This window comes from Myxine glutinosa, chromosome 11, assembly GCF_964187855.1.
Source record: "Myxine glutinosa chromosome 11, kmMyxGlut1.1, whole genome shotgun sequence".
NCBI classification, from domain to species: Eukaryota; Metazoa; Chordata; class Myxini; order Myxiniformes; family Myxinidae; genus Myxine; species Myxine glutinosa.
In genome coordinates this window covers 111543537-111558846 of record NC_136271.1, presented here as the reverse complement: position 1 = coordinate 111558846, position 15310 = coordinate 111543537, and the positions used below count along the sequence as shown (strand labels likewise).

The following is a 15310-nucleotide window of genomic DNA, read 5'->3' as shown; positions in this document are numbered from 1 at the left end:
CAGCTGTTCACCAGCCTTCTGCGGACAACGTTGAGGACTTGTAGCCAGGTGCTGAACCCTCTGAGGAATCAGCTGCTCGCAATTACAGGGCAGTGTGAAGCCAGGAAGATAGGCGCCAGGCAAACAGCTGCCGAACCGACCGCCACAGTTAAAGTTTTAAACAATAACAAACAACAAAAAGCGGTAGGTTAACAATTACGAAGAACAAGCCCTCTTCTTCAAAATGGAAACTGTGTGGATTAGCATAACCCTCTTCAGAGGTCGCTCGGGACGTAGGGTTCAATTCAAGAGCGATACAGCTGCTGCGTTTATCAACCCATGTGACCATAAATCCTCCATTTCTAAACACTAGTTCACACATCATATTGAAAGCACAAGTTTTGCAATCACCTGCAGAATGCCAACTTACAGCCAGCTCACCTCAAGATATAAAGGTTCGGAGAGCGATGAACTACGAGTCTCAAATTGAGGTTTTGTGCCACAGGTGAATTCGTTATGGGAAGGGGTGAGGGTTGGGGGAGGGAGAGATGCGACACAAACACATCCAAGTGATTCAACCCTCAGGACTGCTAGGTGACTTCAAAGAAAGGTAGAATTAACAATAAAACTTTCAACCCTTCAGTGGCGCAGTGATATGTTCTGTCTGTACCAACATGACTAATATGACGTTTGCTGCAGTTGCAGTATTTTTGGAAACAGACTGGTTATATATAGTGCTGAAATTCTTGGACATCGTCATCATCATGCAGCAAGTGACAGGATCTCAGCTCAACAAATTCTGGTGCTTTAGCCCAACCCACTTGTAAACCATCCGAGGAAACATTTAAATCCGCCAGTCTGTTCATCGAGATTTAAAAAAGGGACGTACCGAGGATTACCCATTCAAACTTGCGACGATGGAAATGTGATTCCTCGTTAATGAGAAGCACACAATCTTCAACCAAGAAGGAAATCCAACTTTTGAGATTAAAGGACGGCATCCTGTCGCAATTTGAATTCGCCATCGTATGCTTCACTGCAATTTGCCATTACCAGTGCGTGGATTCAAATAACAATGAAAAATAATGCGCTGTGCATTCGTGTTGAAAGGCTAAAGCCAACGTGCGAATTGAGGCCTGTACCACGGCAAGAAACCCATGAAGCAATATATGATGGTTGTGTTTGCTCCCACCCAGTTGTTAGCGACAGATCTTCAATCTCCTTGGCAATTAGGACAAGGTTGTGACATTGCATGGTCCAAATTTAGGTCAAGTCAGGTCATTCCTGTGCCACCCACAATGGCTACTGCACCAGAAAATCAACAACGCAGTCATCGAGATGACCCCACCAACAGCAGAGATTCTAGGTACATCCACCCGTCTGGCGGCACCGCACTTTAGGCAAGTAGGCCACAATACGTACCAGCTGCAGATGAACGAGCCATTGCAGTGCGTTGTAATTGCAACCAGCTGTTCCCTCAACCAGGTCAGAAGCTTGCACCTGCTGAGGGGGCGGGTACCCGATGACAGGCTAGGGCGACCAACCCACAAAGGTGCTGGTAATACGAGACCCACCTAACGAAGGCTTTCACTAAGAAACTACAAAAAAAAACAAAAAAAACTTCTGGCAGTGGTAGGAAAGTGAGTGAGTATAAAGTGCAAGGGAGGGGGTGGGGAGGAAGGAGTGGGGGAAGATGGGGGGCAGATGGCAGTTCTTTACTTATGAGGAAAATATTACCATTCATCTTTACGGCCAATGTTTCCCCACTTTTAATCAATAACACAAACATGTAGTGGAACCTTAAATCTAAGCACAAGTAAAAATTATCAGTTTCTCATCCAATCCTCCAAAACATATAAAACTAGAGCGCAAACCTCCGCCAGGCTGAACAGTTTATGCTTTGGATCCTACTGATAGGCCAGACCTGGATCCACACCTCCAAGTTCTAATTGGCTTGTTACTGTCACCTAACCAACTCATCCGAAAAGTTTTGGCAGAAGTCTTCCACAACTTTTTGAAATATCATGCTATATATCGTTTTTGGTCCCATCTCTCAATGGCAAAGAATCACTTTTAAAATTTTAAAAATTTATCGTATCTGGATTCCGATTCAGATCTTCACCAAAATCGAATCAATTTGTCCATGTCAGACACCACACCTGCCCGCCCCCCAAATTTCGTCCAAATCTGTCCCTAACTTTTTGAGATATCGTGCTATATAATCGGTTTTAGTCCCATCACTCAAAAGTGAAGAATCACTGAAATAATTCTATCATCCGGATCCGGATCTTCCCCAAAATCTCATATTTCCGTCCTCGTATCCACCAAATTTCCTCCGAATCTGCCCACAATTTTCTGAGATATCATGTTCACAGACACACAAACGGACAGATAGACAAATAGACAGACCGGGGTGAAAACATAACCCTCGCCCACCTTCCGTGGCGGAGGTAAACAGTGGACGTTCAACGCACATCAATGCCAATGAACTAACGGCAGCAGTTGGCCCTCGACGGTGCCCCCTGCCACAATAAAACACATGACTGGGGGCACAACAAAGCTGCCACTGCCCAACGCAGGAACACACATCCTGCCGAACCAAACGCAGGTAGTCCTGCCAATACAGTCAACATGACAGCGTGGTTGCTCAAGATGAAAGTCTATTCTGGCTGCTGCCTCTACATTTCCAGTTTATAATAAAAGCAAAGGCCTGTTTGAACATAGCTTTGGTAATGCGTTTCACAACCCAGCACTCTAATCCTTTGGGTAGCAAGAAGAGTTCACCTGCACACTGAAGCTGCAATAAGGCCGAGCAGTTGGGAAGATAAGGTGTGATGTAAGTCGGGAGAATAGTAAGCATCACTGGTGTGCCGGTTTTCCCGCAGTACCAACAGCATCAACACCAAAACTCTTGCATTTCCACGAATACTTTGGAAATTTGCTTTGCTCCACATTACAAAACACAAACCCAATTTTCTTTCAGGCGATTATGCCCGATGACGTTTTATTAATAGCTGTTCCGCGTTATAACAGGCATGCACGCACATACACACACCTAGGTTACACAAGATTACTGCTCCATTGCTCGCAACTGCGCTAATCACCATCATCATGATCATCAGCGCCCGACCCAGATTGTCAAGGTAACCACCCTCCGAGGGCAGACGTCTTCCCTGGGGATCTTGACTGGAGTCCCACCTGCCCCCCCCACTCCCCCGCCTCCGACTGGTGGAACCTGGCAGAGATGGCTGTTACCTGGTTCGATTGATTCACTTCTCAAAAGATGCTTGTTCTTATTACAATATTACAATAAGTGCCAAAAATAACTACAATGCTTTATTTATGGCTTACGACATAAAACCGATTGTTGCGGATATTCATCTCACCCGTGGGCATCCAGCAAGACCAAGAGGCGTCCAGATTCATCGATAGTCAGACTTACTACCTTTGCAGCGACAACAAGGTGTGCTGTGAGTTTCAAGGAGTTTCACTACAAATGCACACAGAGCAAGTCATTCATTATGTCGATTTCCTTTGTTTTTGTTGCTCCCATGCTACCTCATCCTCCACATCCTGTTGTATATGATGACAAAACACCTCTTCAAAAATGTTCCGATAAGTCACATTAATGTGGCAAACCGGTACAATTAGCAAAAATGGACCTTCCTATTGAGAGGAGTTGATGGGGACCCTCCAGCTATGATGCAGAAAGTTTCATAGCACAGGTGTGTGACAAACGATGTCAAGTCAAGCCTTAATTTTGTATATTTGGATGGAAACCTGCTCTGCGCAAGGTTGACAGGTTCCACATCTGGTGTGAATAAAAAATTAATAAATAAAGTGGTCGATGAAATCAGATGAAGTTTGCGAAAACGAAGTAAATATATATATATATATATATAAATACTATCAGCTCATTGTACAGGGGGTGACAAAGTGTAACTATGAGTAAATGCGTGCTGAGAAAGCATATAAATATATACCACCTCGCAGATTAAATACATGTATGATGGAATGGGAGCGAGAAAGATGTATTGAGGAGGTGCATGATAGAATAGAGTTATAAAGAAGAGGAAAAATGAAATAAAATGCGAAGGGTGTTTGAGGAAGGTAATATAATTACATGAGGAAATAGGGATAGGACAGGTAGAAAACCCAAGGCAAAGACAGCAAATACAGGTTTGACATGAAAACTTATTGAATAAAATCCTAAAGTGTTTGATGGGATTGAGGTGTGGAACATGAGGGATATGTTTGCCCATCGCTATGACAACATCCAATTCCAATTGTTCCGCACCATTTGTCAAAGCAACTCCAGAAATGTTGGGCAAAGAGAACGTCGAAGCAAACAGACCAGTACACTCGATCTCAGGAGGGCATTTTATACACCTGTATCCCCCAAAAAACCCGGCTAGATCTAATGGGCATATACCACATAGTGAGGCAACACCATTGTAAACAAGTAACCTCAGATGAGGCGACACCTCTATCAGCGGCCATTATACCGGGACCCCAATGAGTGACCGGCAGAGATGCAAGAACAAAAGACGGTTTAGTCCCAAAGTCTATGCCCTTGGCTTATGCTACAGTTAACGTTAAACTTTGCCCGCCTGAAATGCGCTCTCACTGGAACATCGTGGTGCAGCCACGTGCGGGCCCAACAACACAAATCAAATCGCAGGGATGCCTGCCAGAACAGCAAACCAACACTTCCAAACGCTCCGTGACACCAACACGACTTTTCACCGGTGCAGCCGTCCCCCTCCCACTCCCAGGCTTTGTCTAAACCCAGGAGGCGGCCATCCTTGCAGGTCAGCGAGCTTGTGTTCGCCAGGCAAAGGCAAATGCGCCCGGGCAGCAGTACTAACATTGTGTGGGTCGTGTTTGGCGGGACGCACAACACGTCGGGCGGAAAAAGCCTTTGTTAGACGGAGATGTGGAGGCACTACCCGGCTACTGTCGCGAGACTGACAGTGACAGATGGGCAGGCGCCGACTGGTTGCACACTTGTCGTGTGCATTCCCATCCCTAAGAAGTTAGATAGCAAAGTAGTAAGGGCCAGATACCGCTTTGAACCCCTTCATTTCAGGAAGAAGAAGAAGAAAAAAGAAAAAAAAACGAAAAAAAACCCGTAAATCATGGATATTTGGAATGGGATAAGCATGGAATTTATAGGGACGACTTGCATGGCCTTGTGCACACAAGACCCCGTTAACCCATACATTGTGATTATAATTAATGGAAAGGAACGATCATCGAGCTAATGCCAGGAAGGTGCGCCAACTTTGATCCATAAAGAATGACAAAGCTGCCAATGGAAGGAAAAATAATTTTCAAAAATGAAAATTAATAACCAATGATAAACAAGCGGTTTACGTAGCAACTCGATATCAAATTTTATCAAACCTCCACGAGCCCAACATTTATTTAACTCCGATTGTTCCAGTGTTAAAAACTCAAAAGGTGCATCAACAGTTCTAGTGTAGCAGCATAGCAAACCTGTTGTGCATTTTGTGATACAAGCACCAAATTTGGCACAAATGTACATTAATATGTTGCGAACATTTTCAGATATTGGGCCACTTGAAATTCCGTAATTTTTTTTTTCAAATTTTTTCAAATTTCGTAATTTCAAATTTTTCGGGTGACACCGTCACAATTTCGGTCTTCGAGGCCGGCCGATATCGTGGGGCGGCTTAGCCCAAATATTCAAAAGAATTGTGCATTTTGTGATACAAGCACCAAATTTGGCACAAATGTACATTAATATGTTGCGAACATTGTGTGGTCAGCAATGAAGACGAGAGTCTGAATTACATGTATGCAAAAGACCTTGTGAACCAGTGAAGCAAATACACGGGTAAGCATGAATTAAATCTAGGGCATGATATAATTTCCATGATGTTTACCTCTACACTCAATGGTGGAAGGAGGTAATGTTTTGATCCCAGCTTGTCTGTATGTCTGTTTGTCTGTTAGTCCACAAAATTCCAGACAAAGCTTGTAGTAGTGGTAGTTGTAGTGGTAGTGGTGATAACAGAAATTGTTATATAGAACTGAACTTATATTATTATTATATGCAGAAAATAACTTCATTTCTATATGCCCTGCAGTGGACAGGTTAATTGGTTTATGCACTGAAGGGGTCACCCTGGTGTGCACTGCTGTGTTCTGCCTCACTGAGTTGTTCAGGTATGATGTACTCAGCACAAGCTTCCGGTCGGCCCGGAGGTGGGGGTGCGGGGCCTGTCACGGAACGTCAAAACAAACGGCCTGCCGGGGCCGCCCAAAAGTCGGGCGTGAGGGGCGCGTCCACTAATGGAACGCCTCTCGCTTCCCAGATCGAGGGCCACTTGGTCAGGAGAACCTCGTCCCTTCCGGTCACACTTTGCCTATCGGCCGGCCTCGAAGACCGAAATTGTGACGGTGTCACCCGAAAAATTTGAAATTACGAAATTTGAAAAAATTTGAAAAAAAAAATTACGGAATTTCAAGTGGCCCAATATCTGAAAATGTTCGCAACATATTAATGTACATTTGTGCCAAATTTGGTGCTTGTATCACAAAATGCACAATTCTTTTGAATATTTGGGCTAAGCCGCTCCACTATTCAAAGTGGAAAGAAAAACACAGGAGACATGAGGGACACAAACATGCAAACATTCCCCCTCGAATCGGCCAACACGAATTCGACTCTCCTATGCACAAGTGCAATTGCATGGGCAGTGACACGACCCACTCCCTTTTTCACATACGCACACACATGGACACAAAGAGCAAAACCCATAAATATATGCCACTTGAAGAGATAGGTTCACGAGGAGGGCACCGTATCGAGCAAAAATTAAATAAATAAATCTGGTAACATGCGTGTCCGATTTGAGAGCCTGAAAAATGATAGACTGGCAGCACAAGTCATTGTAATGGAGAAAATAAAAATGAAAGACATCTCGCACAGGGTTGTTGTCGGTTTGGAACGAGCGAGGGGACCGATATAGCCTTCAGGAATGAAGGATTGAGAGGGGGAAGGAGCATGCAAAGCGAGCAAGTGCAACACCATGGTGAGAATGAAAAATAAATAAATAAATAAATGTGAAAATGAATATGAAGAGGAGGAACGCGAATGGAGAAAGAGCCCTTCCCACCTCACCCACCCCTGACTCTGGCTGGTGGGAGAGCTCAGAGAGGATTTTGTGCTCCAGGAATTGAGGTGTTGGAGTCCCGCCAACTATAATCTGTCTGCTTGATACTTCACTAAGAGGATATTGAGTACCCCATCCATCTGAGGATTCCCACCTCACCCACCCACGACTCTGGCTGGTGGGAAAGCTCAGAGAGGATTTTGTGCTCCAGGACTTGAGGTGTTGGAGTCCCGCCAACTATAATCTGTCTGCTTGATACTTCACTAAGAGGATATTGAGTACCCCATCCATCTGAGGATTCCCACCTCACCCACCCACGACTCTGGCTGGTGGGAAAGCTCAGAGAGGATTTTGTGCTCCAGGACTTGAGGTGTTGGAGTCCCGCCAACTATAATCTGTCTGCTTGATACTTCACTAACAGGATATTGAGTACCCCATCCATCTGAGGATTCCCACCTCACCCATCCACGACTCTGGCTGGTGGGAAAGCTCAGAGAGGGTTTTGTGCTCCATTAATTGAAGGTGTTGGAGTCCCGCCAACTATAAACTGTCTGCTTGATACTTCACTAACAGGATATTGAGTACCACATCCATCTGAGGACATCGTAAACTGGCTGTCTCAAGTGTCAGCATTGGTTGCTGGTGGACATTAAATTAGGCCATCGAGTGCTGGCACCTTGACCAAATTAAAATAATCGTGCCATAACCAGCCGATGAGGGTCATGCTGGTCGTTGTTCCATGGTGACCCTGAAGGACCGTCATTTTGAGAAAGGACTAACAACGTCTTGGCTATACGACTGAGGTTCCACCGTTCGGTATCCTGCAATGGACTTAGCGGAATGTCACCAACAGCTCACATTCACATTCATGTACTCACCGGCCACGCAAACTTGAATGGAACCGCGATGCGAGTGGCACCGTCCCCATAGGCGGTAGTGCCACGCGCCTTCAGCTCATTACCTCCCAGCACAAGAGTAGACGCATTTCCCAGAACGCAGGGTGAGCGCGGAGCGATGGACGAGTGTCGGGCCGCGTACTGCTGCACGCATGCTCGGAAAAACGTGCGGCACGGGGCCACGCAGCGCCCGTCGGGGCCGCTCCTCCGGCCCGTGCAGCAGCGACCGTCGACCAATTCTCCGTAAAGGTTCTGAAACGAGTTCACTTGCAGTTCGAACTGACCCGAAGCGACCGCCACCTGCCATACCGCAAGCACGAGGCGGAAAGGTAACGAGGGAGACAGAAAGGATGTTTGGAGAGAAACGGACCCACAACAAAGTGGGTGAAGGGGTTGGGATGAGGGTTGCATGGATCACCACTCACAAGGGACATCAGTGTCACAATGAACCTCGAAAATTAGCGGTACTCTCAAAGTACTATAAACAATATGAATGAGAGAAAAAAAAATGTAGGAGAGAACAAAAATGTAGGAGACCTGTGCACTGGTAAGCAGCAGGAGCAGGGCGCCGAGCCGTGGCCACAGCGGGCTCCCGCAGCGATCCATGGTAGCGGTGCCTAGCGGCCAACATGCGAGGCGGCCTGCACGGGCATCCCGCGGGCACAAGCAACAGCCGATTCTCGCCAGCTCACCGGCGCGGGACCTGTGCCCAAAAACAAAAGTTCAAAAGTCACGGGTTCCCTGCGCACGATCCTTGGCACGGCGCAATTCCTAGTGCGAACGCTGCCAGCCTCGGCGTGCTATGCCCCTCTATTGCTCTCTCGCACTCTGTGCCCGCCGTCTCGCCTCTCCCCACTGCGTGCTCCTTGCAGCCCGCCCGCCGCGCTATGTTTATGCATGTCGCGACGCCTTGGCCTCCACTATTGGCCCGCGGGTGACAGCCATTCGCTGTGGCACTCCTCCCTCCCCCTCTCTTCTTCCTCTTCTTCCTCCACAGTAAACCCATCTCCACACCAAATGCAACATGGGTCTCCGTGCACTATCCCAACAGCTGTCAAAAACTGCTTGATCCTCAGCTTTTGTAATTCCTGAAAAACACTCCATAACATACCTACCCTGTGCGGTGTTTGTGGGAAAGGGGGGAAGGGGGGTTCGGTATCTTGGGGGAGAGAAAGAAAGGCCATGCAGTTCTCAGTCTGTCTCTTTCAGCAAGCTAATGGTAATTCAGCTCATGACCCATTGCTTTCACTCTTTCAACAACTCATAAATCATGCACTTAGCCAAGCCAACAAACTGATGAGCAGAACAGGTGGATCGTTATCGATTTTGATGGGGGCATCGTTAAAATCAGATTCAAATCGACGTTCACAATATAGATCAAAGAATGTAAATAGCTCAGAAATGGGCTTTTGGTCGTGCCTCATCCCTCTGTATCCCTTTGGCTCTTGCCCCATTCTCCCCCATCCCTCTTAATCTTGCCGCAATATCACCTCCCCCCCTCTCTCTCTCACCTCAATAACACCCCCCTCTCTCACCTTAATAACACCGCCCTCTCTCACCTTAATAACACCCCCCTCTCTCACCTTAATATCATTCCCCCCCTCTCTCACCTTAATAACACCCTCCTCTCTCATCTTAATATCACCCGCCCCCCTCTCTCACCTTAATATCACTCCCTCCTCTCTCACCTTAATAACACCCCCCTCTCTCACCTTAATATCACTCCCCCTCTCTCATCTTAATAACACCCTCCTCTCTCATCTTAATATCACCCGCCCCCCTCTCTCACCTTAATATCACTCCCTCCTCTCTCACCTTAATAACACCCCCTCTCTCACCTTAATATCACTCCCACCCTCTCTCATCTTAATAACACCCTCCACTCTCATCTTAATATCACTCCCCCCTCTCTCATCTTAATAACACCCTCCTCTCTCATCTTAATATCACCCGCCCCCCTCTCTCACCTTAATATCACTCCCTCCTCTCTCATCTTAATAACACCCCCTCTCTCACCTTAATATCACTCCCCCCCTCTCTCACCTTAATAACACCCCCCCTCTCTCACCTTAATATCACTCCCCCCTCTCTCATCTTAATAACACCTTCCTCTCTCATCTTAATATCACCCGCCCCCCTCTCTCACCTTAATATCACTCCCTCTCTCACCTTAATATCACCCCTTCTCTCACCTTAATAACACCCCCTCTCTCACCTTAATATCACTCCCCCCTCTCTCACCTTAATAACACCCCTCTCTCACCTTAATATCACCCCCCTCTCTCACCCTAATATCACCCTCCTCTCTCACCTTAATAACACCCCCCTCTCTCACCTTAATATCACCCCCTCTCTCACCTTAATAACACCCCCTCTCTCACCTTAATATCACCCTCCTCGCTCACCTTAATAACACCCCCCTCTCTCACCCTAATATCACCCTCCTCGCTCACCTTAATAACACCCCCCTCTCTCACCCTAATATCACCCTCCTCGCTCACCTTAATATCACCACCTCTCTCACCCTAATATCACCCTCCTCTCTCACCTTAATATCACCACCTCTCTCACCTTAATAACACCCCCCTCTCTCACCTTAATAACACCCCCCTCTCTCACCTTAATATCACCACCTGTCTCACCTTAATAACACCTCCCTCTCTCACCTTAATATCACCACCTCTCTCACCTTAATATCACCCCCTCTCTCACCTTAATAACACCCCCTCTTTGACCTTCATATCACCCTCCTCTCTCACCTTAATATCACCCTCCTCTCTCACCCTAATATCACCCTCCTCTCTCACCTTAATATCACCACCTCTCTCACCTTAATATCACCACCTCTCTCACCTTAATATCACCCTCCTCTCTCACCTTAATATCACCACCTCTCTCACCTTAATATCATCCTCCTCTCTCACCCTAATATCACCCTCCTCTCTCACCTTAATATCACCACCTCTCTCACCTTAATAACACCTCCCTCTCTCACCTTAATATCACCACCTCTCTCACCTTAATATCACCCCCTCTCTCACCTTAATAACACCCCCTCTCTGACCTTCATATCACCCTCCTCTCTCACCTTAATATCACCCTCCTCTCTCACCCTAATATCACCCTCCTCTCTCACCTTAATATCACCACCTCTCTCACCTTAATATCACCACCTCTCTCACCTTAATATCACCCTCCTCTCTCACCTTAATATCACCACCTCTCTCACCTTAATAACACCTCCCTCTCTCACCTTAATATCACCACCTCTCTCACCTTAATATCACCCCCTCTCTCACCTTAATAACACCCCCTCTCTGACCTTCATATCACCCTCCTCTCTCACCTTAATATCACCCTCCTCTCTCACCCTAATATCACCCTCCTCTCTCACCTTAATATCACCACCTCTCTCACCTTAATATCACCACCTCTCTCACCTTAATATCACCCTCCTCTCTCACCTTAATATCACCACCTCTCTCACCTTAATATCACCCCCTCTCTCACCTTAATAACACCCCCTCTCTCACCTTAATATCACCCTCCTCTCTCACCCTAATATCACCCTCCTCTCTCACCTTAATATCACCACCTCTCTCACCTTAATATCACCACCTCTCTCACCTTAATATCACCCTCCTCTCTCACCTTAATAACACCCCCCTCTCTCACCTTAATATCACCACCTCTCTCACCTTAATATCACCCTCCTCTCTCACCTTAATATCACCACCTCTCTCACCTTAATATCACCCTCCTCTCTCACCTTAATAACACCCCCCTCTCTCACCTTAATAACACCCCCCTCTCTCACCTTAATATCACCACCTCTCTCACCTTAATATCACCCCCTCTCTCACCTTAATAACACCCCCTCTCTGACCTTAATATCACCCTCCTCTCTCACCCTAATATCACCCCCCCCCCTCGCCCCCTTCTATTTGACCATCACCCCATTCTCCACCTCATTTGACTCTTGCCACATTCTCCCTTCCCACATCTTCCACAATTCTCCTCCGAGCCCCAATTATCTCAACTTCTCCGCATCTTCTGGTGTTGAACAAAGATCGAGAGAAAAGTTGAACCGTCACCTGTACAACCCCCTTATCACCCTCACCTGCACACACAAACCACCACGTTGAACTAGCGTGAGCTTTCGGCCAAATGAACACAAACCCACTTTCCCGGTCCTTTAAAATTGTAGAATTAATTAACATCGTTCGTTAATACAGGGGCGAGACGAGGTAACCAACACACAGGTAGAGCGCGCGCGCGTCGTTACAACACCTGAACGAATTCCGGTCACCATGACCACGGCTCTCAGGCCTCGCCGGTGTCCGAGTCGTGACTTCCATGTAACTGACCCCGCCCCTGAAGACGTCACGAAACGTGTCTTCATCTCAAAATTAAATCTAATCAGGAGATCAATTCGTGCGCATCATGTAATGACGTCACAACATTTATATCTTTATATTTGTTATCGAACAATTAATTAATGAACCTCGCTCTGAACTACACTCGGGGCACCTGATTGTTCAATAATGTTTCGAAGATTCAAAATGAAGACGAAGACGGAATAATAATAAATTAAAAAGAGGAATAACATCCGAATTTAAACAAACAGCCGGTTCAGGTGAGGAAGGAAATGAGAACATTCGGGGCGCGCGCTTTATAATGGGGCTTGTGGCACAAAACACAATTGTCAGCGATTGTTATGTAATGTTCGCCCAGTGGGGAAATCGTGATATTTGTGGAGGAGAGGGGAGGGGACAAAAGACTCGTTGGGAGGTAAATCGGACGTGTACAAACCTCGCGGCCTTGTTCGCATCCCAACCCGACTACCAGCGCCCCCACCTGGCTCGGAGCGAACTTTGATCATTTGTGCCGACAACAGCGAAACGTTCTTTGAGTATAGTTTGTAATTATTGGTGAGGAAAGGGTTAACGAGTTGTGTGGACCCATTCAGGAATAGGTGAATAGCCATTACCGAGCACAAGGATGCGTTCCGTTAGCAAGCACCTTTCTTTCGCTTTCCAAGCAAGCCGCTCGCCTAGTCACCAAAGGCACACGGAGAATGGGATATATCAAGGGCGAGAGTGCGTTACGTTAGCAAGCAGCTTGCTATTGATTGCCAAGTCAGCCGTTCCGTATCAACCGCTTGGCAAGCCGCTCGCCAAGCAGAGCGAGAAATCAAGACCTGGTTGTGTTACGTTTGCAAGCAGCTTGCTGTTGCTTTCCAAGCCAGCCGTTCCGTATCAACCGCTTTGCAAGCCGCTCGCCAAGTGGAGCGAGGAATCAAGACCTGGGTGTGTTCCGTTAGCAAGCAGGTTGCTGTCACTTTTAAAGCCAGCTGTTCCGTATCAACCGCTTTGCAAGCCGCTCGCCAAGCAGTGCAATGGATCAAGACCTGGGTGTGTTGTGTTAGCAAGAGGCTTGCTGTCGCTTTTAAAGCCAGCCGTTCCGTATCAACCGCTTTGCAAGCCACTCGCCAAGCGGAACAAGGAAACAAGATCTGGGTGTGTTCCATCAGCAAGCATCTTGCTGACGCTTTCCAAGTCAGCCATTCCATATCAACTGCTTTGCAAGCTGCTCGCCAAGCAAAGCAATGACACACACACACACCTCGGACGAGTGTGTCCCATTAGCAAGCAGCTTGCTGTCACTTTCAAAGCCAGCCGTTCCGTATCAACCGCTTTGCAAGCCGCTCACCCAGCGGAGCGAGGAATCAAGGCCTGGGTGTGTTCTATTAGCAAACAGCTTGCTATCGCTTCCAAAGCCAGCCGTTCCATATCAACTGCTTTGCAAGCAGCTCACCCAGCGTAGCGAGGAATCAAGGCCTGGGTGTATTCCATTAGCAAGTAGCTTGCTATCGCTTTCAAAGCCAGCCGTTCCATATCAACCGCTTGCCAAGTGGAGCAAGAGATCAAGGGCTGGGGTGTGTCCCGTTAGCAAACAGCTTGTAATCGCTTTCCAAATCACCAGTTCCACATCAACCACTTTGCAAACCGCTCGGCAAACGGAGCAAGCGATGAAGAGATGTGCTTTGTGATGTTAGAAAAAATGGCCGCCGTAGTCTGATTCAAAACGATGTTACAACCAATGAAATTTGCAACGTTAGTTGCAATGAGACTCCATCTATTAATTACGTACTATTGGAACAACTTTTAAAACTTTGGACTACTTGGACCCCTTGGACTCTCTAGAGTTTTGACCATTCAACTCCTTAAGATCCGTTCGACGCCTTTAAGAATTTACATCCTTTAGAGCCCTTTAACCCATCTCGACCTTCTGACCCCTTGAGACCCAATAGACCCTTTAAACCTGTTTGACCCTTTAGACCATGTCAGACCCCTTTAGACCACTCGCACTCCGTAAGACCCCTTTGACGCTTTAAACCCCTAACACCATAAAGACTATTGGAACGCATTCTTTATAGACCTTTCGAACCACTGGAGACCCTTTAGACCCCTTTAAACTCTTATACCCTGAAGACCTTTACACCCTTTGGAAGCACACCATACAAACATCAAAAGGGTCTTCTTGCAATATACTTCTTGCTTCTTGCCAGTGTTCCATTACAATTACCGATATGGTTCTTCCATTTCAATGAGGCTACCCCATGGGAGGTTGTTAGCTAAGGTGAGGGCTTGTGGAGTCGCTGGTCAGGTAGCTACCTGGATTGGAAACTGGCTTAGTGATAGGAAGTAAAGAGTGGCTGTGAGTGGGAGGATGCAGGTAATGGGGTACCTCAGGATCAGTACCGGGACCATTACTATTCATAAGTAATATCAACGATTTGGGAAATGGGGTAAAGAATCACTTTGTAAATTTTCGGATGACACAAAGCTTGGAGGTAAGGTAGATAACAGAGGGGGTAGTGATCAGATTCAGGTAAGTCGAGATACTTTAATAGATCGGGTAAAATATTGGCAGATGTAGTTTAACCTAAACAAATGTAAGGTGCTGGGGATGGGTACGAATAATGAAAATGAAGATGACCTGATGCAAGGGGCAATCTTGGAGCGTGTCAACGTAGGAGAAGGTTCTGGGTGTGGTAATATATATGGGGAGGGTAAGCAGTACCAGGTATATATAGGTAAAGCAAACAGGGTTTTAAGTTGTATTTGTAGGGGATAAATTAATAAAGTAATAGAGGTAGTGTTGACACTGTATATTAATTTAGTGAGGCCTCATCTCGAATATTGTGTGCAGGAGTACAGTTTTGGTCACCGCATATGAGGAAGGACATAAAGAGCGTACAGCATGGAGTTACTAGATTGCAGGGCTATG

The 15310-nt window shown here is 46.7% G+C and overlaps 1 protein-coding gene across 1 annotated transcript in view; it reads right to left on the bottom strand.

Annotated features, from left to right (window-relative positions):
* LOC137436991 (protein jagged-2) overlaps positions 1 to 8906 on the bottom strand; it is a 140500-nt gene extending 131594 nt beyond the window's left edge. The window contains exons 1-2 of the mRNA XM_078786995.1: positions 8555 to 8906; positions 8000 to 8317 (exon numbers count right to left, since the gene is read on the bottom strand). Coding sequence (XP_078643121.1) covers positions 8000 to 8317; positions 8555 to 8623 — 387 coding nt within the window. The 5' untranslated portion in view covers positions 8624 to 8906. The remainder of the gene's footprint in view (positions 1 to 7999; positions 8318 to 8554) is intronic.
* Positions 8907 to 15310: the final 6404 nt, after the last annotated feature.